Source organism: Podarcis cretensis, assembly GCF_951804945.1.
Source record: "Podarcis cretensis genome assembly, chromosome: 2".
Taxonomy (NCBI): domain Eukaryota; kingdom Metazoa; phylum Chordata; class Lepidosauria; order Squamata; family Lacertidae; genus Podarcis; species Podarcis cretensis.
This window is the reverse complement of record NC_137171.1, coordinates 81934309-81959338: the sequence shown is the minus strand read 5'-3', so window position 1 is coordinate 81959338 and position 25030 is coordinate 81934309. Positions and strand designations below refer to the sequence as shown.

General features: G+C 42.4%; 2 protein-coding genes across 4 annotated transcripts in view; one reads left to right on the top strand and one right to left on the bottom strand.

Moving 5' to 3' along the window:
• The window catches only part of BICD2 (BICD cargo adaptor 2), an 85498-nt gene extending 78418 nt beyond the window's left edge, over positions 1-7080 (top strand). Inside the window, exons 7-8 of one of the 3 annotated variants that reach the window (XM_079965013.1) lie at positions 976-1141; positions 4741-7080. In XM_079965013.1, coding sequence (XP_079821139.1) covers positions 976-1141; positions 4741-4746 — 172 coding nt within the window. In that variant the 3' untranslated portion in view covers positions 4747-7080. Of the gene's footprint in view, positions 1-975 lie in introns of all 3 variants that reach the window. The other 2 variants (XM_079965012.1, XM_079965011.1) reach the window with 2 other exon arrangements.
• On the bottom strand, positions 6217-20413 carry LOC307209714 (uncharacterized protein). The gene is made up of 5 exons (XM_079965108.1): positions 20308-20413; positions 15604-15711; positions 12835-12909; positions 10578-10685; positions 6217-8834 (listed from the first exon to the last, which is right to left on the bottom strand). The coding sequence occupies exons 2-5, from the start codon at positions 15606-15608 to the stop codon at positions 8522-8524; spliced, it is 501 nt and encodes a 166-aa protein (XP_079821234.1). The 5' UTR covers positions 15609-15711; positions 20308-20413; the 3' UTR covers positions 6217-8521.
• Between the last annotated feature and the right edge of the window lie 4617 nt (positions 20414-25030).

Genomic DNA, 25030 nt, shown 5'->3' with positions numbered 1-25030 from the left:
ATGTTATGTCAAGCAAAACAGGGTCAGGGTGTAGAAGAATCTAGGCATGATCTTGTTGCCCCTAAAAAGCCATCTTCAAATGGAACAGGATTAGGAGTCTTGCTAGGTGAAAGACAGATTGCAGAATGCACCCAGGACTACTGGAGCTAAGAAGCAAAAACCGGAAAGCTCAGTTGGTTAGAGCATGGTGCTGATAACAAGAAGGTTGCAGGTTCAATCCCCATATGGGACAGCTGTATATTCTTGCATTCCAGGGGGTTGGACTAGATGTTCCTCAGGGACCCTTCCAGCTCTACAACTCTGATTCTATCATTCCCCATTGCTGAAAATGTAAAATCACATACTTTATTCAGTTCTGTCTCCAGCCTTAAGAAAAAAACCCTCAGGCCTTTGTGAAGCAGAGAGCAGAAGAGAAGGGAAAGATGGTGTTCTTTTATATTAGCAATGCTGGAGATTTATATGAGGTGCCTAACCATATACAGAGTCAACAGATGCCGACTTGGTAATATTACCTATTGGTTGAAGGATATGTAACTCCTCAAATTACTGTGTGCGTTTGGGGGTTCACTTGCTAAAAGCACATGTCAACATCAAAATCTTGTGCTCTCTATGAAAACCTTGCATCTCATAGCCTTTGGGACACAGCAGTCTTGGAACTGATTAATCTTGATTACTTCTGTAAGTCATGAAAGCCATATGCTTCCATAATAGGTAAAACATGTAAGCCAGGAACTCGTGGATCTCAGTTATAGCAACCTTCTCAAGCTGAAAGATCTATTTTGCCCCTTCAGAGTCCCTAGAAGCTGCTGCAGCTGAGATCAGTATGCTCTCTTGACATGTAAGTGCCTGCTATCTGTACGAGTAGCCTGTCCTTTGTGAGTCCAAAGAATGTGTCTGAAAGTTAATACGTGAACCAACTCTTGGATGCCGGTAGCAAAAAAGCCGTGCTGCTTTAAGAGTTCTTTCTCATTGCAGGTGTGACGAGTACGTCACCCAGCTGGACGAAATGCAACGCCAGCTTGCCGCGGCCGAAGACGAAAAGAAGACGCTGAACTCCTTGCTCCGTATGGCCATCCAGCAAAAGCTGGCTTTGACCCAGCGCCTTGAGCATCTTGAGCTGGACCATGAGCAGTCCAAAAGGGTGCGCACAAAATCTGCTTCCAAAGCCAAGAGTAGTAACCCCAGTGTAAGTCACATACGGTCATGCGGAGACAGATCCGAAGGATCTGTTCTTAATAACCAGGTGTTTTGCAGCGAGAAGTATAAGATCTATTGCGATTAAGAAGGCAAAAGAGAGAGAGAGGAGCCGTAAATATGCATCTGATGTTTGTGCTGTTTGAATGTCAGCATAAATCCCCACTATATTAATGTTGCGGTGGTGCGTGGCTTTGTACTAGTATGTTGTTAAACCATGTAATACAGGTTGTATTATAGTGGTCTTAACTGTAACTGATTCACAAGCATGGGGAGGGGGGATGCTGTTAACAAGCTAATGATGGGAAAGCACTTGGCTGTTTCCAGAAGGAGCGACTTTGGTTTTGCTGTTTATCGGTAAGTGTTAAAGGTGCAGGCCAGGTGTACGACGCCTGGCATTACTAACTGTAGCTTGTCTAGCACAGATGTGATCCTTTCTAAGCAGTTTTTCAAACAATGGAGATAATTTCATTGGCAAGAGCCATCTCCTTGTTTAACACGCCTGCAAAGTAGTGAAATGCAGTGCTTAAAAATTAGATGTGTAATGTTGGGTGTAAAGAAATCTGTGTTTTGAACCAGAAACGAATCTAAATTAAATCTGCTGTAGCAGGTAGTTGCTTTCATTATTACCACTTAGCAAAAGCCAAAAAAAGCTTTCTTATAAGCTGTTAAGAGCTAGGACAACCTAGTAGGAAGGATGCCTTCTGAAATTCCTGGGTTTCCTTCCTTGCTTCGCTTCAGAGGGTTAACCTGTTGAAAATTGCACAATTAAAAAAGAGAGAGAGAGAGAGAGAGAGAGGAGATTCTGGAACACAACTTTACACTAAAAGAAAGCAAAATTAGGATCTCAATGTTTCAGAACAGTTATGTTGTGGGACAATACCATATACTACAAAGATTTCTGTAGTATCATGTTGTTGTTGCTTCTGGCAGTGTAATTTGCCAGGAAGAAGGTGCATTACATATTGGGCACCGTCCAGCCAAAGTTAGTCTAACTTTAAATCTCCTTGATTTTCATTGAGAAAGTTAAACAAGTGTTTAACTCTCTTTTGTTTCAATCAATGAGATTTTAAAGCACGTAAGGTCATGCTCATTATTACTATATCTGCACCGTATACGTGTACAGAATTAATAGGAGTGTGTTCTAGTATTGTCAAGTTGCAATGCATTTCTCCTTAACTGTCAGTATTAAGGCTTAATAGGATAGTATTACAGAGCTCTGTCTTTTGTTCAAGCAAAAAAGAAAAAAAGATGAAATAAAATTGCATTTTTAATGCAAGCACACATTTCACAGGGCTCTACATTCTAGGCACAGGAAATAAAAAAATAACCAGTTTATTCTTGTTTTTACATAATTATGAAGTAGGTTAGTAAATGCATATTCATCTATAAAAAGATGATTTGTCCATTATTGAACTTTTAAGGGGCCTTTTTGGCCACTTAATTTCAATAAGTTTGATAATATTTGTTTTTTTAAAAAAGTGTACTTCATAATTGGTGCCTATAGAAATTGTAATGATACAAGACTGGGAGTGGGGAATGATGCTTTTTAAATTGTGATAAATTTAAGGAGCACAACAAGGCACATTTTTGTAAAGAAAAAGAAACAAAACAATTCAAAAGTGCCTAGCCTCAAACTTTATTTTAATGTAAAGCCCTGTTCATTTTGTACTCTTTTCAAATAACTTTGTATGCTTAGAATACTACTAAGAAGTAATGCAGGACAGCACAGCTGCATCTGCTGACCGTAGTAACATTCCCCTCCTCCCAAAGCCATGCTAATAATAACAGTAATCTTGGTGTTGTTACTGCCTCATCTTACATTATTCTTTCTAGATGATTAGCAGCTTGCTTCCTCTGTATTGCCGCTCTGCCTATAAAGTAGTTAGGAGATATAGCAGTGTTACTGTAATGTAATAAGGGGAGGGTTCCCTGTTTTCCTGGCAGAAGGAAGCAGAGTGGTGCTTGGATCCCTCAAGAGATTAGGAACAAAAACAAATTGCAAAAAATTGCAAGGAGGAAAAAAAATTAAACAGAGAATCCGGCAGCTAGAAATCACACAATTGACATTACATCTGCTGATGTATAAACAATTCTTAATGATCCAGTTTTAATGTATTGCTGAAGAATCAGCAAACACAATATTAAAAAAAAAATTGGTGTCAGAACAGCAAGCCTCATACACCTCACTTTATTACTACATTTGCAGAAAACACAGCCTATTCTCCTGATTTTGAGCTTTAATAGCAGGCTTTGATATTTTTAGAAGCAGAACACCTTTTAGCAAATGTTCAGTCCTGCTTTTCTCCTCTTTGATGCACAATAATCCAAAAGGCCTTTTGAACCCACCCTTTTTGAAACAAAATGCCTTGGGAATAACTAGGCATTTAGAATACGGAACTATTTTGCTCCATTAGTAGCAGTGGTTGCTATTGCTTTCGCATTGATAGGGAGCTGATAATAACCTTTCTAAATATATCCTTTTCTCTGGTGGTGCTTGTAACACAAGAATACTCAGGTGGGGGGTGGGGGGGAGAAAAGGAAGTTTTATGGAATCGATAGCATTGGCAAGTTTTCAAGTTCACTGAAATGAAATAGGGAAGTCTCAGTGTTTGTGAGATGGTGACAGTGTCTATCAGTGTCTTTTCATGTTGCTCAAGACAGCATATTTACAGTTTTCAGCTGGCTTACTAACAATTTCCATGGTGATCTCTATGGCTGTTTTACGACCACAAAGGCTTTGCACCCTTTTACGTCTGGAGTATTCAGAGTCGCTGTGCCTAGCTAGCAGACTTGCGTTCCGGAGCAGCCCAGAAGCACTCTGACATGTGTCAGTTTGCTGTGCCCGGATTGGTTTTAAACTTGCTAGGAAGAGCAACTCTGAATAATCCCCATGTCATTTTCTTCTTCTTGTGTGTAAGCTTTGATAAAAGATGTTTGGGACAGGCTTTCACCTGTTGTGCTACCGGCTTCCTCAGACTAACTCCTGCTAAATCAGTTTTTTGTTTTTAAAAAATGCTCTCTTTTTTTGCTCTTGTTGAGTTGGGATACAGCATGGAAAACATACTAAGCCATCACCTACCTCTACAAAGCAGGACTTTTCTCCTGGATGACTTCCTGTTCTGTTCATTGGCTGGCATGACACACTGACTGAGCTGCATGTTTCCGGAGGGGCTGCGCTATGCTTCATTGATAAGTTCTCTCGCGTACTCACCGCTGCCTACTTACTGCTTGAGTAGCATATTGATTCAGGACTTGTAAGGAACTTTTCTTCCTGCACAGCTTTTGCTAACAGTGTGCGTCAGAGCATTGTTCCAGATGCTTGAAAAGCACACCTGAGCTGCATTGACTGCTTTACCTTAGAAGACTAACAGGTTCCCCTCAGCTGACTAATGTGCGATGGAGCTCTTGCAGCACACCCCTGTGTGTATTTGAAGTTTTCCGTTCTTGAGTTGAAGAATAATGACCAGGGTTTTTTCTTTTCTTTTTTTCATTTCTAATGTTTTTTTGTGTTCTTTTTCTTTCCCCCCACTTTCCACTTTCCAGCTGTAGAGTAGCTCCCGGAGAAGCCTATTGAAACTGTGCAACTTCGTATCTTAGCCTGTGTCGTTGTGGTTAGAAGTGGCGGTAGCCTGTTGCACAAAGAATGGAAACCATTGACCATGAACCTCTCTTTCCCTCCCCCCCAAAAAAGGCAAAAACCACATAATTTTTAATATGCAACGTGCATTGTTGGGTATTCTTCCCCCTCGCTTTCAACCATCTTTTTTTCTTTTTGGCATATTATGTCTGGATACAAACAAACAAAGCTTTATCCTTTTAAGTGCTGCTGCAGGAAGAAAACTTACAAATGCTGAAGAAACCTACTTCATCATCTGATAATTGCCATGGTAGCTTATTATGGCCTATTAGAAAGGTTCACATGGGTATTATTATTATTATTATTTTGTAACTGTCATTATAGACCATTCATGTAAAACAACAACAACCAACAATGGTCTGATTGTTTAAACCTGTGCACTTTTAATATTTTGCTATTTACTTTAACGTCTTTTTATTCTTTTTTTGTAGAAGAGTTTATATGAAAAGGGGGGGGGGTTTGGGGAAAATCCAGTGACTTATGCGCATAGTCTCTCTCCATTTTGGACTTATGCTTGCTGTTTTCCCATCCGCATGTGGCAGAGTTTTATACGATATTGTTTTGCTCTACGCTGTGTTTAGAAAAGAACTTCCAACACAAGCCAAGAGTTCTGCTAAACTGTATATGTGCTGTGCACCAGCAGCTTTTTTCTTTCTTTCTTATAAAATGTTAAGCTTTATCTGTTTTAAATTACTGATTTTTAACTGCCATGTTAATTGAGAAATCCAGGGTATTCAAATTCTGGGGTTTTTTCATATTGTATTATTATTCTTAGGAATAGTTCAATGTAACAAGAAGAAAACTTGACTTTGCTCTGGTTAAAACAGTTATAGGCACTTGAAAAGAAATATTAGTGTTACCTATAAATTCCAGAATGTCTGGGTTTTAGGAAAATCTTAATGGTGTATGATTGGTTAACAGAATTTTATACAACTATTATACCACTTAAATTCCAAATTGGAATTGTTTTTGTTACTACTTTGTTTTATTGTGCCAAATTGTGGTACATTTTAGAAAGACAAATTCTAAAGTTGTCAGTGCTAGGGTGTTCTATTTCAGCGCCTTTTTGTGATTTAATTGTTGCCAGTAGTGCCTTTCATAATTTTAAAGGGAGAAGCCTAGGCTAGCTTAGTCTGTTCGAAAAGAAAGGAACCACGGCTTTGGAACCTAGTCACGATGTGGAGCAATAAGTGCAAACTCCCCTGCCGCACATTTTTTTTTTTTTTAATGGGTAGACCTACTATAGAGATGATATATGCGCAAATTGTAAAAAATTCTGTTAGTCAATGATACTTCATCATGCAAATTCAGGGGCATAGAAGAAAAGAACAAGCAGACAACTATTAAAAGACGAAGAAGAAGAAAAGAAACACCCCAAAATATACTTTGCGAACCAAACGAACTTTATTGAACAAAATAAGAAGCAAAATGTATTAACACATTTGTGGTTGCAGTACAGAGGTTGTTTTGGGAATATTGGTGTTCTGGTAGCTTTGTATGGTGGTGGATCAGTTAACCATAGTATTGTTTGCAAATGTGGAGAAGAAGAAAACAATGCATTTAATATTTTTTTCTCTTGCATGTTGTATCTAATCCATGGTGATTTCAGGAAACAGAAACTGAGATGTGCATCAACAAAGATGGACCTACTGGTGCTATTTGTTGAGGGTAACTTTGAATGATCAAATTTGGTACTTTTCAGGGGAGGAGAAACCACCTTCCTTTAAAAAGGAAAAAAAGAAAAAAAAGAGTAGAAATTGTAATAATAAATGACGTGGGGAAAAGATTTCTGTTTGCTGGAAGAAACTTTATTATTCCTAGAGGTGGGGACATATATTTTCATCTTTTTTTTGGTTACAGTATTGATTCATAAGTGGTATGATTACATTTTAAAATTACATCTCTATGTGGGTATTTATTTGAAATGTCAAAGTACTGTATTATGTTTTTACGTGCATTATCTTTTAGTGGTGGATTGGTCTTCGTTTCATTGTCATATGCATGTACTCTTGCCAAGTAACCTTTACACAGACTTGGGGGGGAAGGAAGCTAATATAATTGCTTAAAAGGAAGACATGAAACGGATTAAGGTACAGCTCTTGTGTTAATTTGATAATTTTAGGAGGTGTAGAAGACAAAAACAAATTAATTCCAAATTAATCCAAAAAGAGTGCATGTTGTGTAGGAAAGCAATCTACCTGTGTAAAGGTAGTCATATTGGCAGTATCAATAAAGGAGAAAGAAGAGTTTCTGGCTGGTTTGTTTTTGAACTGCACCACTTTTGTTTGCTGAAGTATTTCTAGACCTATTAACAGTATTAATGTACGAAGTCCTGACACATGTAGACATGAGTCAGTCAAAGTTAATCACTTTTGAATCCCTTTTATTTCAATGGGAGAGGTTGAAACGTGTGTGTATAACACTCCCATTGAAATTAACGAGACTTAGAATGGCTTCCATCCTGCTTTTAGATGTACATCCAGGACTGGCACAAGACATTTTGAGGCCTGAAGCGAAGGACATGATGGTGCCCCCGCAAGGCACATACAGAAACCAGTTGGACTGACAGTTGAGCTTTATTCCAGTACTGGTGAAAGGCCAGTGTTTTCCACTGCACTTGAGGGCAGCCGGCTAGCATAGGGGGTACAACACAGGCCACATGGCACTCGCAGCTCTGGCCACTCCCCGCACCTCATCATCTGCCGCCTGAGGCAGCTGGCTCACTCTGCCTCATCATAGGGCTAGCTCTGTGCACACCAATGATTCTTGAAGTGGGCTCATGCTGCTCTTCAGATCTTTAATGAAGATGATTGCATGCTACCGACAGAGCGGCATTTCCTTCAAATACCTTGCTCAGCAATGATCGAACAGAGAACCAATATTGGTGTACTTGCTCTGGAGACAGCAATAGCCACACCTGTTGAAAGGGGAGGAGCTTGAAACTCTTCAGAACATGTCAAATTTTGTTTACTCAAAGCAGGATATGCTTGTTGGCTGGTATCCATTCATTCAACCGAGATTATTCATGGCCAAATGTTAGGCAATACTTGCATGAGATATGGTAATTGGTTCAAGGAATCAACCAGGTAAGTAGAGTCTCCTGTCTGTGGGTGGCACATGTTTGGATTATCTGTGGCTTGCACTTCTGAGATGCCCCTGCTACCACAATGAAACTCTCATTACTCGGAGCAAAAGCAAACCACACACATAGTTTGGGAGCGTATAGAAAGTATCGGCTGAACCAAGCTTCTTGATAACAGATCTTTATTGTTGATCCAATATAACTTGTATAAAAAAACAAGCCTTTCTGCTTTTGGATATGGAACAGAAAAGTTATATGGATTTATTCCAGCAGCCGTGATAGTAAATCTAAATCAATGTAGCTGTTAATAAAATAGTACATTAGGAGAAACATTTAGTCCACATCAAAAACAATACCTATTTATCTTGGCACACATTTTCTCTTTCCCTTTCTTATGTTGAATTGGGTGTTTCAGGTTTACATGAAGCAAAAGGAAGGGTGTCATCAGTAATAACACTATTAAGGGTTTGATTTTAGATGCAGGTCTGATTATTGTTGTTCAACAAGGGCTTACAAGCTTGCATCTTTGCAAAGGGTAGAACTTCCGCCTGACAGATGTTGCTCTGCTTAATCTCAGGGCAAGGAACCTTCTATTAACCTAACGCTTACTCCCACCTGTCATGAACAATCAACAATTTAATGCTGAGTGCTTGTTGCCTGCCTATAGTGACGCTCTTCACAGACAAAAAAAATAATCGAATTATAGTGTGGACATTTGTTATGAGAGCAAGACTGAGTTTAAAAGAACTAGGTGACTGATCTGTTGAGCTGCTGAATTCCATCACTGTTTTGTTAACTTCAGGGAATGCTGGAATTATTTGCCTTCCTGGCATGCCACACTGTGGAAGAATATGGATTTTCTGTAGCCCACGTTCCTGACTCTGAAAGGGAGATGGCAGCAGTGATGCATTCTCTTGCCTAGGAGGATATAAAAAGTGAATTCATTTTGGCAGTAAGTGCAACAGTGCCTAGATATAAAGGAACCAGCACTCATGGGCACCATTTCTACCCAGAAACAATGCACCCAGCTACCATGACATCACAAAAGTGATAAAAGCCATAGGTTGGGCTGTGCCACAAAGTTCTAGTTAAGCACATCCTTTGAACATACTGGGCAACCTTCATTGCTTTGTATCTACAATCTGCAACCAGCCCTGTACTATTTCCCTATTTGCACATAATATTAGGCATAGATGATATTAAATTAGATGCACAGTTAATATTAGAACTTCTTAGTGTGGTGGGTGGGGAACAATCTGAAGCTGGCAAAGAATGCAGAGGGACTCAGCCTCCCTTCCACTTGTGCAGCCTTCCAACACTCATTTTCAAATATCTCCAAATATGGAACACCATTTCTGTCTGAAGTGACTGATAGACAGGTGAGAGGGCAGTTCTGCAGAGCAGCAAACCAAATACCTTGTCGCTGAAAGAGGAAACCAATAAAAAGGAGAAAGAAAACACATCAAGTGGAAGACAGCCACCTTTGTGCGTTCATTTATGTCAGAAACATTTTCACTGTATTATTTATTATAAGCTGCTTTGAAGCTTCATGAGATAAGTGGAGTAAAAATAGGCAGTATGACACCATGTTTTGCAGCCACACTGTCTTGTTTATTGTCTTTTCTTAGATATGCTGTGACTACATTGTCCTTGAAGGATAGTTCTCAACCCGTCCAACACAGATAGCGGAACTAGCAATCTGCGGTTAAGACAGTGATCCTTATTTTCAAGTAATTATGGCGGAATTGGGCTATACAGCACTAGAATCAGACCACCACCACAATCCTTTCCAATGCCAAATGTGGTGGTCCAGTGGAGATAGACTTAAAAAATATGTTAAAAGGCAGGGGCAAAATGGACTGACAGACAAAGATTCATCCTTTGGGATGTTTTAAAACTGCCACACGATTTGAGAGTGATTTCCCCCTGCTCTTGTTTCCATCTGAATTCTTGGCACTCCATTTTCTTTTACTTCTAATTCCACATAAATCCCTATTACTAGGGTATTTTATCTGGCATTGTAGAGTGCTTCACATTTTGCTATCTGCAGTTCTAACAACAACCATATACTGTAAAGAAGATCATAAATATGGAGATATTGCAGATTGTGGGGTGGGCTTTCTAAAAATAGGGTCTGCGGCTTTGGAGTCTGGCTTGCAAAAAATTAAGCTACCCAGTGCTGCTTTTTTTTTAGGAAAAGGTGCTGGAACTCACCATGAACTCCCTTGAATGGCAATGGTGCCCACCTGAGAAGTGCCGGAACTGAGTTCTGGTGAGCTCCATCTAAAAAGCCCTGAAGCCACATAAAACAATTGTTTCAGCTGGGCTGCAGGTTGAGAGTCCATGGCTTGGAGACAGAGCACATACTTTGCATTGCAATGGTGTTGGGTTCACTTCCTGTCATCTCCAGCTAAAGCAGTAGTGGGAGAACCTCAGGCCTGGGGCTGGATGGAGCCTGAGCAGGCCCCTCTGGCCCTCAGGGCTAGCCATGTCGTGTACCTCTCAGACCACTCGCCTTCCTGGTGCTGCTCTATTCCCTATCCAATGCTTTTACCTGGCCCTTGCACTAAACTAATGCCTCTTGTTTGCCTGGGTAGAAGAAGACACAGCTAGCTGGACTGTAGCCTGCTGTACAATAGTAAGAGCTGCCTCCCTGCTCACCTTTGCCTTTGGTTCCTGCTCACTGTTGACATGTGGTCCACATGGCTTCTAGTTCCCCAGGAGGAATGTGTCCCGTCGCTGAAAGTCAGAAGACCCCAGATTGCAGAGCTGGAAAAGAGCCAAGCCAGAGCCACTGCCAGTAGTAATTACAAAATGCAATAAACAAATTCTATGGTTGTAAGACATCTTCACCCAATGTTATTTATTTTGTTTTTAAATCATATTGACAGATATGCTTATTCATGAAAGATTAATTGCGTTTTTCTCTCCTCAAAAGAAAAAGGCACCTCAGGTTGTATAAAACTCATAAACAGGAAAACAAAACCTTCACAACTAAATCTTCAAAAATAATTTTGCATGTCCCTCAATGTCCTTGTGTCATAAACCTACCAGCACTAGCATTGCAACAATTCAGGCATTGCTAGCAGTTTATACCTGTTAGCCTAGACAAGTGTCATTATCACCTTCTGCAAATTTATTGGCTATTCTGGGCAGTTTGACAGAACCACTTCCTGACATCTCCTCTTTCTGCAACTGCTATTTATCACAACCAATGACAGCAGGGATATCTATATAGGGAATGTGATACCTGGAGCCTCTTTCTCCTCTAGGTTTTCCTTCCTGTGTATCTTGTTTGCTTCTTACTCAGATGTCACATCTGGCTTGCTTTTTCTAAGATATTTTTAGGTGAAAAGTGGAGCGAGTGTCTCTGTGAATGAATTACCGTACATGTTTTTCATTTTATACAGGGGGCCATAAACACGGGAGTCAGCTTCCTCTATTTGATTCACTATTGGGTATGGATGTTAAAAAATTAAATTCCCTGTTGATTGACTATTTGTTAAAACCATGTATATAGCACTTTTCATTTCGAAAAGTACAAAGGCTGTTCAAAAACAAAGCAACAACAAAATAATATAAGAATAAAAAACAGCTCAGTAAAACAAAGTTTAGTAGTGAAGCTCACACCATTGTTTCCCAGCCTAGACTCATATTTGAGTAAGTGGGAATAAAAGGACTATTATTATGACTGACTGACTGACTGACTGACTGATTGATTTTGTATACTGCCCTTCATCTGAAGATCAGGGGGTGGTTCATAACATAGAACTCAAAATACATAATAAAACAAGAAAAAAACAATAACCCCCATCCCACAAACACATTTAAAAGGGCATAGAATGTTGATCAGCCAAAGTCCTGGTTAAAGAAAAACATTTTCACCTGGCACCTAAAGATATGTAATGAAGGCGCTGGTGAACCTCTCTGTGGAGAGAAATTACAAGTGGGAAGCCACCACAGAAAAGGCCTGTTCTCATGTTGCCACCCTCCAGACCTCTCACAGTGGAGGGTCCAAGTCGGTTCAAATGGGAAGAGATGGTCCTTGAGGAATTGTGGTCCTAAGCCATTTAAGGCTTTATAGGTCAAAACCTCACTTTGAATTGAGCCTGGAAACTAATTGAAAGCCAGTGCAGTTGGGCCAGGATCCCTGTAATATGCTCATACTGCCTTGCCCTGATGAACAACCTAGCCACTGAATTCTGCACTAGCTAAAGTTTCTGAACAAAATAAAAAAATTCCTTCCAGTAGCACCTTAAAGACCAACTAAGTTAGTTCTTGGTATGAGCTTTCGTGTGCATACACACTTCTTCAGATACACTGAAACAGAAGTCACCAGACCCTTCTATATAGTGAGAAGGTGGGGAGGGGTATTACTCAGAAGGGTGGTGGGATTGGGTGATTGGCAGATAGCTGTGATGAGCCTGTTGACGACTCTTAACGACTGCAATAGGTCTTACAGGAAAAAGCAAGGGGTGAGAAGGTGAAACATGGCTTTGTCATGTATAATGAGATAAGAATCCAATGTCTTTGTTCAGACCAGGTCTCTCCATGGTTTTAAGTTTGGTGATAAGTTGCAATTCAGCAGCTTCTCTTTCCAGTCTATTTCTGAAATTCCTTCAGAGGATGCCCAATGTATAACATGTTGCTGTAATCTAACCTAGAGGTTACCAGAGCATAGATGACAGAAGTTAAACTATGTCTGGCCAGATAGGGGTGTAGCTGAGCCACCAGCTGAAACTGATGGAAGGCACTCTGCGCCACCAAAGCCACCTGAGCCTCAAACAACAGCAGAGGATACAGAAGTACCCTTGAGCTATGTACCCACTCCTTCAGAGTGAGTGGAACCCCTCAAGAGCAGGCAACCTGCCACCCATCCAGTCTAGGGAAACACCTACTAACAGTACCTCAATCTTACCTGGATTCAGTTTGTTCCCTCTCATCCAGTACATTACCGAGGCAAGACAAGAGTACAGCACATCCACTGCCACACCTGCAGATGAAAAGGAGAAGTAGAGCTGCTCTTATCAAACTTGGGACTATTTTTATTTCATTTTTTTAAAAAAAATATTCATATATCCTCCTTCATGGAAAACTCCAGGTGGTTTACAACAATTAAAAAAACACCATACTGTATAAGAACACACCCACCCCACCAGAAAATCCACAGTAACAAAATTAAAATACTGTGAGCTAGGTAATTACAGCAGCGAATGTTTAGAAAACACAGAACACTACAATATTCACCATGTCTACTCAGAAGTTAGATTGCAGCCCTGTTCTTCAGCAAGCACCTAAAACCAGTCAACGTTTGTGCTTGCCTAACATCTAGTGCAGGTAGGGGATCTGAATGCAATTATAAATAGACTATCAGGAGGTGTGCTTTTCTACTCACTGCCCTCGGACAGTTATTCTCAACTAACTTTTCTCTGCATTACTCTCTCTTTTACAAAGCATACTGAGTACATGGATGATGAATATTTGGCCCTTGAATTCAGGATTGTTATGATGTAGCATTTAGCAGGGGGATCCTTTCTTCTGTTTCTAAATGTATTTATTCTAAAGATCTCAGAGTAGCTACTGATTAAATGACCATATACAATAAAAACAGGGGAAAATACATGAACTCCATGTACCCAACTTTTAAGTTGTGTGGCAGTGATATCTCAAAATTAGGCATCAAAAGCTTGAGTAATGAGCCGCACTTGGACCTGGTGTCTAATTATCAACAGAGGTGTCAAGAGGGCAGAAGTGCTGCAGCTGAGTACAGTTGCTCACAAGTCCCTGAGTAAGAAGGGACTTCACCCACAGATCTTAACTCCTGGGTAGGAACACACAGAACCCAACAGAACAGGGACTAGAACATCAATAGTAGCACCATGTGGCTGGAGGGAGAAGAACAGGACCGAGAGTTGAGGACAACACACAGAACACTTGCCATGGAAGCAAGGTTATCAAGGAACACGCCTCCCTGTATCAGGGGGCAAAGAACAAAAATAATATCTGAATTACGTGCCAGCCAGGAGTGTGGTACCAATCTGGAAGCAGGCATAATACAGATTTTAATTGCAAATGAGGGGGACCATTCAGAACCAAGGAAGGAGACACAGAAGGGCCAAAATGCAACAACTGAGCTCAGCAGCACACAATACCTTGAGTGCTGGTGTTGCTAATGCAAGTAAGTAATAACACTTTTACTTAGCAGGTCTTCAGGACCTGGTTTGTTGTTTTTCTCCACTGCAGCCCTACCTGTATTGAGAAAAGCTGCCCTGGTTAGGTTACGGCCTCCTGCTGCTATGGTTTAATGGCACAGGATTACTATTGGAAAGAAGGGGGCAAACAGCTACTTAACTGTGGATGGCTCTCTTCCATGCAGAAACTGCTAGGTACTTTCTAATACTAGCGAGGAATTCAAGGAAACATTCCTATGCAATGAATTAAAGAATTAAAAATAATTAGAAGACATGCTACAAAGGGACCACTAGATGGTAGTACTGCACAAAATAGTCTTACAACAATCAATGCAAGTAGATGGAGGTGTCAAGCAGCTGTATTAAATTCCCTTCTATTTGGAGCACTTGACTCCTCACTGCACCCTCATCCTTCACTGTGTCTCAGGAGAAATGTTTCCTTTGCAAAAAGAAAAAAAAAAAGGAAAAAGGAAAAAAAGTTGTTATTTGTGTATGGTTTTTTTCAATATGACCATGCGATCTTCTGAGATACACATCTTTCTTAAACTGGTAATACCTGGAATTTTGGTTTTTTAAGGGTGAGGCATTTTTTCCAAGCATGGACCCTTGCATGCATCTAAACAAATATACGTTGGTTCCACAATGTATTATTGAAGTTCTGGGCCACAGCTCTTCGTGTGTTGTTTTCAATTTAAACTTGCTTTTGTGTAATGTTCACTAGATGTTAGCCAGCAGAATTCTCTGGAGAAGGGAGCACCCTCTGAAAGAGACTGGTGTGTGTTTGTGTGTGTGTCTTGGGAAGGTGCTTGGGGGAAGAGAAGGAGGAGAAGTCTTGCTGCATAAGCAGAAATCCATTTAGGTGATATTGGATATTATTCCCCAATGTATTTAGAGTGTACACTCCAAGGAAGAAAGTAGAGTGGTACCTCGGGTTACCTACGCTTCAGGTTACATACCCTTCAGGTTACAGACTCCGCTATCCCAGAAATAGTACCTCAGGTTAAGAACTTTGCTTCAGGATGAGAACAGAAATCGTGCTCCAGCGGTACGGCGGCAGCAGGAGGCCCATTAGCTAAAGTGGTACTTCAGGTTAAGAACAGTTTCAGGTTAAGAACGGACCTCCAGAACGAATTAAGTACTTAACCCGAGGTACCACTGTATGTATTTTCTGTGGCCTACAGTAGTTACCCTGCTTCTGTGAGTTGCTATAAATATTGGCAAGCTAACAAATACTGTATCTGGCATCATTTATGCCTTTCTTAAATTATATAAAATCTCTGGATATCATGCGTGTGAGCTGCTTGCCTCCTGGGTGTGGAAAATCAGTTGATGAACTAGAGCTGGACTTCAAAGCTTCTGCTTTCCAGTGGTAAGCCTACAAAGGAACTCTGCTTCATATGCCCAACTTTTCTTATTTTATTTAAATATGTTAATCCAATACAGCAAACAAACAGAAGGCCTGTAAAAAGTTCTTCATTGCTACAGTGTGGGCTCACCTCATAAATCCTTTATACCTTGTATACAATATTTAAGGGAGGGATCATCAACTGGAGGTTCCAGGCCAAATCTGACCATATGAGAAGCTTTGCCTCCTTCCCTGTTACCTAGAGTTAAAGAAAAGAAATTGGCAGCTATAAGAACAGAACTCGATGCAAGTCTATGAACTCTGTCCTCCCATAGTAGCCATCCAGAAAAACTAGCTACTGACCACAGTTGTGTTTTTTTAAAAGATGTTTACACTGAAACCTAAACATTTTTACTAGAGTGTAAAAAAGCTAAAGCTAAAGGACCCCTGGATGGTTAAAAAGGTAAAGGTAAAGGTACCCCTGCCCGTATGGGCCAGTCGTGTCCGACTCTAGGGTTGTGCGCCCATCTCACTTAAGAGGCCGGGGGCCAGCACTGTCCGGAGACACTTCCGGGTCACGTGGCCAGTGTGACGAAGCTGCTCTGATGAGCCGGCACCAGCGCAGCACACGGAAACGCCGTTTACCTTCCCGCTATAAAGCGGTACCTATTTATCTACTTGCACTTAGGAGTGCTATCGAACTGCTAGGTTGACAGGAGCTGGGACCGAAAGACGGGAGCTCACCCCACTGCGGGGATTCGAACCGCCGACCATGCGATCAGCAAGCCCTAGGCGCTGAGGTTTTACCCACAGCGCCACCCGCGTCCCTCCCTGGATGGTTAGGTCTAGTCAAAGGCGACTATGGGGTTGTGGCGCTCATTTTGCTTTCAGGCCGAGGGAGACTACGTTTGTCCACAGACAGCTTTCCATGTCATGTGGCCAGCATGACTAAACCGCTTCTGGTGCAACAGAACACTGTGACACTAACCAGAGTGCATGGAAATGCCATTTACCTTCCCGCCGCAGTGGTACCTATTTATCTACTCACACAGGTGTGCTTTCGAACTGCTAGGTTGGCAGGAGCTGGGACAGAGCACCCTCTCACAGGGATTTGAATCACCAACTTTCTGATTGGCAAGCCTGAGAGGCTCAGCCAGAATGCTTAGGGTTGTACTGTTATTACTGTTATTTCAGCGATGAGGGATGGTTATCAGCATGAAATTATAGCATCATAATGTGTGAGCTAGTGCTGTGCGTAATGGCAAGGATGAGGAGACCTCATCTGTATTTTTCTCCTCTTGATCTCAGTAGTTCAGCAGGAAGGCATCACCAGCTGCCATCTATATTGGTCATCACTCTAATCTAAATTATATTTGTGTGACCACCTGCCTTTGGCCTTGAAGCAGCCAATTGCTTGGCTCGCCACTGTCACTCTGAAGAGCAGAGGCAGCAGATGTGATAGATGATCAAATATTTGCTTTGATGGTAAATAAGAGGGTGGAGGAGACAGCAAGGACTGCATATACAAGAATGGTTAGCATTGCCTAGGTGTGCTTAAACAAATAAATGTCAAAGTGGTTTGTTAACAACAGAAGTGCAGTAAATAAGAGTATTTTCATGACAAAGAGGTCTCTCATGCCATTTTTGAGAAAGCATGATATCTTAGAGAATGCATTGTCCTGTATCCATCTGCCTATATATTAACATCAGAGGAAGATAACTTTCCTGGTGGTTGCTGGAGAGGTGAGTAGTGGAGGACAACAACAATTCCTCCATGCATGCCTCTAAAGAGAGGGAATTCTAGAGTTAGGGAGCAATCTCACACCCCACCAACATGTGCAAGACGTGCCAGCAAGACTGCAAGCTGCTCAGAGTAGCAGGGAAAGTTCCCCTCCTCTGGGGAGGCCTGGACAGCACTTGTCTGAGGCCTTCTGGAGCCCTGAAAAGCACACCCTGTATGTTCTTTATTGTATAGTCATACATTACTCTGAAGCATAGATGTGCGCATGAGGTGTGTCAGCCACACTCTAATGCTCAGGCAGACCCCCCCCTTTGTTTAAGGGGGAGGGGGGATTAAGGGAAGCAGAGGGTTGCAGGAAAAATAAAAAGGCTGGAACAGATCTGCAGCTTCTGCCTGCATCTGTCTCTGATGATTGGCTCCAGAAGCAGCAATAATGGAGGAAGAGGAAGTTCCTCCTCTGCAGGATTCATTCCAGCCTTTTTCTTCTGCCTGTGCCTGTCACTGTCTCGTGACTCTGTCTCCATTGGAGCTTTGCTGGCCACCTTTTGCAGAGAGGTCCATGGGAGTGAGGGGCTGCTTGTGTGGTGTGCAAACAAGGAGAAAGAGGAGTCACCCAGCCCTTGGCCATCCCGATCTGTCCTGCTCTGGTCAACTTGGCACAGATCTTCTTCTCTGTGGGAAAAATGTCTCTTTTTCGAATTCTTGACCACTTTTGTTGAGGTTGTTATGTTGACTTTTTGCCTCTGTGCCTCTTCCTTGTCCTTATTTATTTGCCTTGTTGTTTCCCATACCACCCCTCCCTTCTTCCTTCGTTGAAATAAATAATAAAAATATATGGGTGCACACCCCAACGCTCTTAAGGAATAATGTCTAAAGGCAACACCCTGTTCATATTCCAGTGATATAAATCTTACTAATGTATGCCACTAGCCTGGCTGTGAGTGCTCCAGTAAGGAAGAAAAGTACTCCCCCTGCTGGTCTCCTAATGGGTCTAAGCCTGATACTATACAGCAGTGGTTTTCAACCAGTGTGCTGTGGCACCCTGGGGTGCCTTGAATGATGGTCAGGGGTGCAACACCGGCCTCTGTCCCTCTTTCCTTCCCTCCCTTCTCTGATGCCCTCTCATGTCTCTGTCTCCCAAAGGCTTGCATAGCTGTTTGTTGCAGCAGCCCCAGCTACAAGCTCTGCAGGCAAGTGGTGCCTCTGGGGTTGGCCAGGGGGTGCTTCCCAGGCCCCTGTGGGACATTGTGAGGGGGCACCTCTCTTTGGGCAAGGGGGGGCAGCTCAGAGACCAGGGGTGGCAGGTGTGGCTGCCCAGGGGAGAGGAGAAGAGGCTGAGGGAAAACTCCACAACGGACTGTGTTTGAAAAGCAGCTCTGCAGGCAAGGAGTGGCACAACTAGGTTCCTGAGCTTCACAGGGATGCTGCAGAAAGAATGTAGTTGGTCAAGGGAGCTGTGGACTCAAAAAGGTTGAAAACCTGCTATCCAGCAATGAGTTTTGCAGTAACAGCAACAATGTCAGTGTGACCACAGTGTGTGAAGTGACTAGACTATTGAATTTAAATATGAAGCCTGCCATGTGACCTAAGGCTAATTGACTGCTTTCTCTGCCTAATTTACCTCAGGAAGTCATTGTGATATTCAAACAGTGCTTGGAGCTTTTATTCTCTTTGAGTATTGTATACACCCTTACACACACACACACACAATCGGTTGCATACACAAGAAGAGCCACGAGCAAGTTCCTTGAAATGGGCTATTTGTGAAGGGCATCATCAGAAGTATTAACTTATGGCAAAGAACAACATTATTAACACAAAAAACCTGCTCAAGTCAGCTGTTTCCTGAAAACAAAATAAAAACAAAACAATAATATTTTACAAACAAACCAGAACATTTGAGTGCTTTACAGATCAAAATGTTCAGGTAATTTTGAGACGTTGCCACTTGCTGTTTGAAGTAAAGACATAATACTTGTGCTAAGGACAAACATCCCTATTAGGCTGAAATCCCATTGCATTGAATGGGACTGAATCAGAATAAGCCATCTATTGGATCAGGCTGCCTTAACTGTCCTGTTATCTTTCTGTTATGTTTGAACTGTGGCAGCAGTTCATACAAGTGCACCCTACTGCTCTAGTTGCATGTGCTCATGAACCCTTGGAGCTTGTGCACAGGTGAGCTGCTCCATGAATTCCAATAAAGGTAGCCAAAACATATGTGTGAATTGTGGACATGTGAACCATCTCTCTGCATTTAAATGAATAGGACAGCTTTGTGGGCAGAGAACTGTGTGTGTTGCTTGATCCAGGGGACCTGTGTTTATCTCCTTCTTACCCAGGAAGTCTTAATAGCAAGAAGTTGCTGTAGTATTTTTTCCAGCCTAATCCTCTAGCCCCAGCCATATCTGTTTCCTGAGCTATAGACTGCTTGACAATGAGTTATTATAAACTTGCACTCTAAATCCATTTCTTAGTATACATTTCAGTTTTCTGTATCCAGAATAACATCATAGAGTTTGACATAAGTGTAACTGTGCTTCCCATTTGTGGCATAATTGTAATTCACTGCACTGCTGTTTGTTTACATGTGATAGGATCTCAGCCCAAAGAACTTCAGTAGCAAAGTTCATAAATATTCAGGGTACAACAATTTTAATTCATCTTCATGAGAAAAATTCTTGTTTAAGGAAGTGGGCTCTAATTTAAAATCCTGCCATTTATAAATAGGGAGCTGTTGCACAAAGGAAGCACTTTGTACATTCAGTAGAGTATCATATGATGGCAAAAGCACATGAGGGTCACCCTAAGGATTACCTCATACAGCAGTGAATGAAACACATATCTCTTAAATGAAAATTGTGTCAGGAGAAACTATCTACTTTCAGATGTTGTGGTTTATAGTCTCTGATGACTCATAAAATGCAGAGGAATTTATATGTATAGATTTATTTATCATGAGCATATTTTGGGAATCTTCAGTAATGTGAAAAGCACACCACCAGGAAGAACAGAACTGTGCACAAAATGTTTTCCTTCTGGATCAATATCAATGCATTATGGTCAGCAAAAATGAATGATTATATAAATTCAAGTTGAACCGATCCTCCTTACCCCTTGTGTGTTGCTGCTCTTGTGGTGTAAGGAGAAAATGAAGAAAAGCTCCACGTTAAAATATTTCATTTTGCACCGGAGACAGAAAAATAAAATCTGAACTAAAGCAGCTATCCTCATTTACTGGAAATACTGTGTTTACAATGATAACCTCAAATCAAGTATCACATACCACAGATTCTATTATCTCCAGCTCTAATTGCAAGATGGGAAGTACCAGGAAATGTCTCACTTAACTCAGTGACAAAACATGATTAGGACTGCGCTGTTTGTCAAATCATTGCTGAAGAAGTGGAAAATCATAAGAGAACCTTGTAATGCCTACCTGCATGAAATGTACTCCAAAGAATGGTCAACATGACAGATGTGGAATCCTAATACACAGGAAGTACCATGAAGTGTAGTTTTTAAAGGGTATTTTGACACTGCTTACTAATAAAATATATAGTTGGTGTTGTATATGAATGCTTAAGTCCTTTTCCCCTACAGTAATAACACTGCTTCTCCGTGATTATTTGCATTTTCATTAGCTGCCAGAGACTACGATTTATTAAGTATAACCTACATTTTTAGTCATTCTGGCAGGTTCTCTTTTCTGATGTGATTTGTAATGTCAACTCTACTGCAGAATATTAGATGGCAGCAATGAGTAATAGATGAGCCTTACATTTTGCCTTGGGAGGCAAATAAAATTCAAACCACATTAGTTAAGGAGCACTGGAGCTGAACTCCTCCCCCTCCTCCCCTACCCACCCAGGTTTGGTAGTGTTTCCTGGGGCAGCTTAAAGGAAACCACAAGCACTGAAAGATCATCAACCCTGTTCTTTCATCAATGAGATACATAAGCCTCATTTTAATTCCACACTGGCTTTCCAGAATTAATGGTATTGCTACACTGATAAGCATCCCCTCCTCCTCTCCAAGAAACCAAACACAGGAAATACACTTTTGGCCTGATCCTACAAAGCTGTTATGTCATTCCCATATGTATAAGCACAGGGCTCCCCCACCCCCAGCTGGAACTTGCCAGAACTCAGTTCTGCGAGCCAGTTTGGTGTAGTGGTTAAGAGCGGTAGTCTCGTAATCTGGGGAACCGGGTTCGTGTGTCTGCTCCTCCTCATGCAGCTGCTGGGTGACCTTGGGCCAGTCACACTTCTTTGAAGTCTCTCAGCCCCACTCACCTCACAGAGTGTTTGTTGTGGGGGAGGAAGGGAAAGGAGAATGTTAGCTGCTTTGAGACTCCTGAAGGGGGGTGAAAGGCGGGATATCAAATCCAAACTCCTCCTCCTCTTCTTCTTCTTCTTCTTCTTCTTCTTCTTCTTCTTCTTCTTCTTCTGCCACCTCTCTGGTGGGTGCCCATTGCCATTGTAAAAAAAAACCAAGGGTGGCATTCATAGTGAGTTCTGGCACCTCTTTTTCTTGAAAAATAGCACCGTATAAGCATTTGCTCATAAAAAACAGCAGATATCATGGCAAAATAATGCACCTTCCTTGTTGCTTTGTTCCCATGATAAAGGTAAAGGTAAAGGGACCCCTGACCATTAGGTCCAGTCATGACTGACTCTGGGGTTGCGGCACTCATCTCACTTTGTTGGCCGAGGGAGCTGGCATACAGCTTCTGGGTCATGTGGCCAGCATGACTAAGCCGCTTCTGGCGAACCAGAGCAGCGCACGGAAACACCATTTACCTTCCTGCAGGAGCGGTACCTATTTATCTACTTGCACTTTGACGTGCTTTCAAACTGCTAGGTTGGCAGGAGCAGGGACCGAGCAACGGGAGCTCACCCCGTCACGGGGATTCGAACCGCCAACCTTCTTATCGGCAAGTCCTAGTCTCTGTGGTTTAACCCACAGTGCCACCCGTGTCCCTGTTCCCATGATACCCAACCTTAAATCCCAACACTAGCTTTCTGTCCACTCCTGGATCCAGCATAAATCCCTTGTCCCTACCTTCAAAGCCCAGGTCCTCCCCACACCATCTTACTACTCTTATGACCCAAACCACACTTTCTTGTCACCTTTAGTCCTCCAGCTCTGCCACTTGACCATCTGCTCCCTCAAAGGACTCCCCCCCTTTGTTGTTATGCTTGTAACAACCTATGTCTTGTAACCTGAACTGCAACCCTTTTTGGCCGAAGAAGCAGGGTAAAAAAAAAAAGCTTTAAACAAACAAACAAACAAACAAACAAACAAACAAACAAACAAACAAACAAACAAACAAACGTGTTTATCCAACCCAACATGTCTCTCTGTAATCTGGCACATAATTTTAATCTAATTAATTGCTACAAGTTTCTCCATTATCATCCTGAGACTATTAAAGGCAAGAAGGCACCCTTTAAAAAATGGAAGTCTTGTCCAAATGAGAACAAAAGAGAAGACAAACTTTGGCAAAAGGAATGCAAGCAGACAAGAAGGAATGCATAAGAAAAATTCAAGGAGTGCATTGCTAAAGACAAAAAAGATAAGCATAAAAAAACCACTTTAATTACATTAGTAGGCAGCAAGAGACTGGCGAGGGAGGTGGCGGAATGCTTGGATGACAAGGGAGTCAAAGGTGATACAAGTGTGACACAAGCGTGAGAAGTGTGGGTTCAAGTGCTATGGGTCACATCCAACCTATACATTTAAAGCACTTGGCTACCCCCAAAGAATCCAGTTCCCAGAACCCTTCACTACAGTTCCCAGGACTCTTTGCAGGGAGTCATGTGCTTTAAATGTATGGTATGGTGCGGATGTGATCCCGTTGTTTAGGATCAGATATCCCTCTTTCTTTTCTAGTACAGATATACACTAGGATGCCAGAGCAAGACAATTTGAGGAAGCAAAGTGATGGCCAGGACTACTTTAGGGGAGCAAGTACTTAAATCCATGTTCGATTAATAGAATTGTAGAGTTGGAAGGGACCCTGAGGGTCATCTAGGTGAAGTCTACCGACATACAATTTTTTTTCCTGAAAATGCTTTTTTAAAAAAGTGTTTTTAAAAATACATTGAATTTTCTATAAAGCTCACCATCTCCATCTTGTGTCACATTGTATATTGCACTTAAAACACACTTAAAATGTTTTATATGCAGCTGTATAGCTGAGTCTAGTCTAATCCACTGCAATGCAAGTATCACAACACACAGTCTCCCATCCAATTTGAAACCATACTGGACACTGCTTGGCTTTGCAAATGTGCTAGCAGTTTCATTGCTGCCAGTTGTATGTATATACCTTAACGTACTGTGACTGAAAGCTAGGAACTTAAAAGTGGTAGTGGGAAATACTTTTCAGGGTGCATCTAGTACCCATCAGCACCATCACCAAGGCACAGAGATGTCACGGAGCACCTCCTGGGCTGATGCCTCCTCATTTCAGAAAGTAGGGTTGCCCATACAGCAGTGTCTGGGTGGAAATCGGCAGCAGTGTCTGGGTGGAAATCGATAAAGTGTCCAGGAAAAATCGGATGTATGGCAGCCCATGCCAGCAGTGCTGTTGTTCAATAAAAATAGCTCAACAACTTTCCTGCTCAGATTTTCACTGTTTGAAATATGGCATCCCTACAGAAAGCGATGGCCAGTTCAATCTTCAGTCAATGCTGCTTATTCGAGTGGCGCCTCTTGCTCAGCTGATGTATTTATGTTGTTAGGGCATTGGCTATTTACATATTAAGTTGTATTCAAATGAACTAATGTGCATTGTTTAAGTGCTTCTTGTTCTGGGATTGTGCAGACAATGATGAGCACATTCGAATACAGTCATGCCTCGGGTTGAAGTAGCTTCGGGATAAGTATTTTCGGGTTGCGCGGTGTGGCAACCTGGAAGTAACGGAGCGCGTTACTTCCGGGTTTCACCGCTTGCGCATGCGCAAACAGTCAAAAGGACGTCACGTGCATGCGCAGAAGCAGCAAATTGCGACCCGCGGGTTGCGTTCGCTTCTGGATGCGAACAGGGCTCCGGAACGGATTCCGTTTGCATCCAGAGGTACCACTGTAAATAAGTAAACAATATAAAATAATGATTGGTCTGGCTCTGCCCAGGGCACCCATTCCTCAAATATTTGCCAGGTGTTATCACTTTGCTTCAACTCTCATAGGCAGGCATCTTGGCAGAAGACCTGGCAGTAAGACTCCCTCCCCAAGGTTACTCCAAGAGCGCGGAACACTGAGGAATATTTCTTGTTTTATCTTAAAAGAACAACAGAGTCTTACCACAAGGCCCTTGTTGCTTTTGCTGCACCAGGCTTCGGAGGGGCTACTCTTTGCCCTCCAACAAAAGACCAAAGGCGAAACTTTTCTCTAGGTTGGGACCCCCCCTCCCCTCCCCAGGCAGCTCAGGCCTTCTTTTTACCCACAATCCCCCCCGACTTTTAGCGAGGAGGCCAGAAGAGGCTTCTCGCTCTTCCCGGCTGTGGGATGCGAGCGGGGAGTGGAAGAAACCTGAACCCAAAAGGCGCCCACCCCCTTTCCCCGCTCCCGCCAGCCTCTGTGCTGCGGCTGCACCTGGCGCCTTGGCAGGCTGGGCACGTTCCTCCCCGCCGGGCCGCACGCCTTCGTCGGCCGGCCCCCAACCGGGACAGCGCACGAGCCTGGCTCGCGGCGGCGGCGGCGGCGGCGAGGGGGTGTGGAAGGCGAGGCGGGCGCCCGTGTGCGGCAAGAGCCGCGGGGACCGCGGTGGCGGGCAGCCCTGTCGGGAGGCGCGCGCCGCCGCCGCCGCCGCCGCCCTCCTCCTCCTCCC

Excerpts from the sequence above, each read along its gene's own strand:
- LOC307209714 (XM_079965108.1), bottom strand. Across the intron at positions 10,686-12,834 it reads AGGGAACAAACTGAATCCAG|CTCTGCAATCTGGGGTCTTC; the intron begins GTAAGATTGAGG and ends GCTCTTTTCCAG. Across the intron at positions 8,835-10,577 it reads AGCAGGAACCAAAGGCAAAG|GCAAGAGAATGCATCACTGC; the intron begins GTGAGCAGGGAG and ends ATATCCTCCTAG.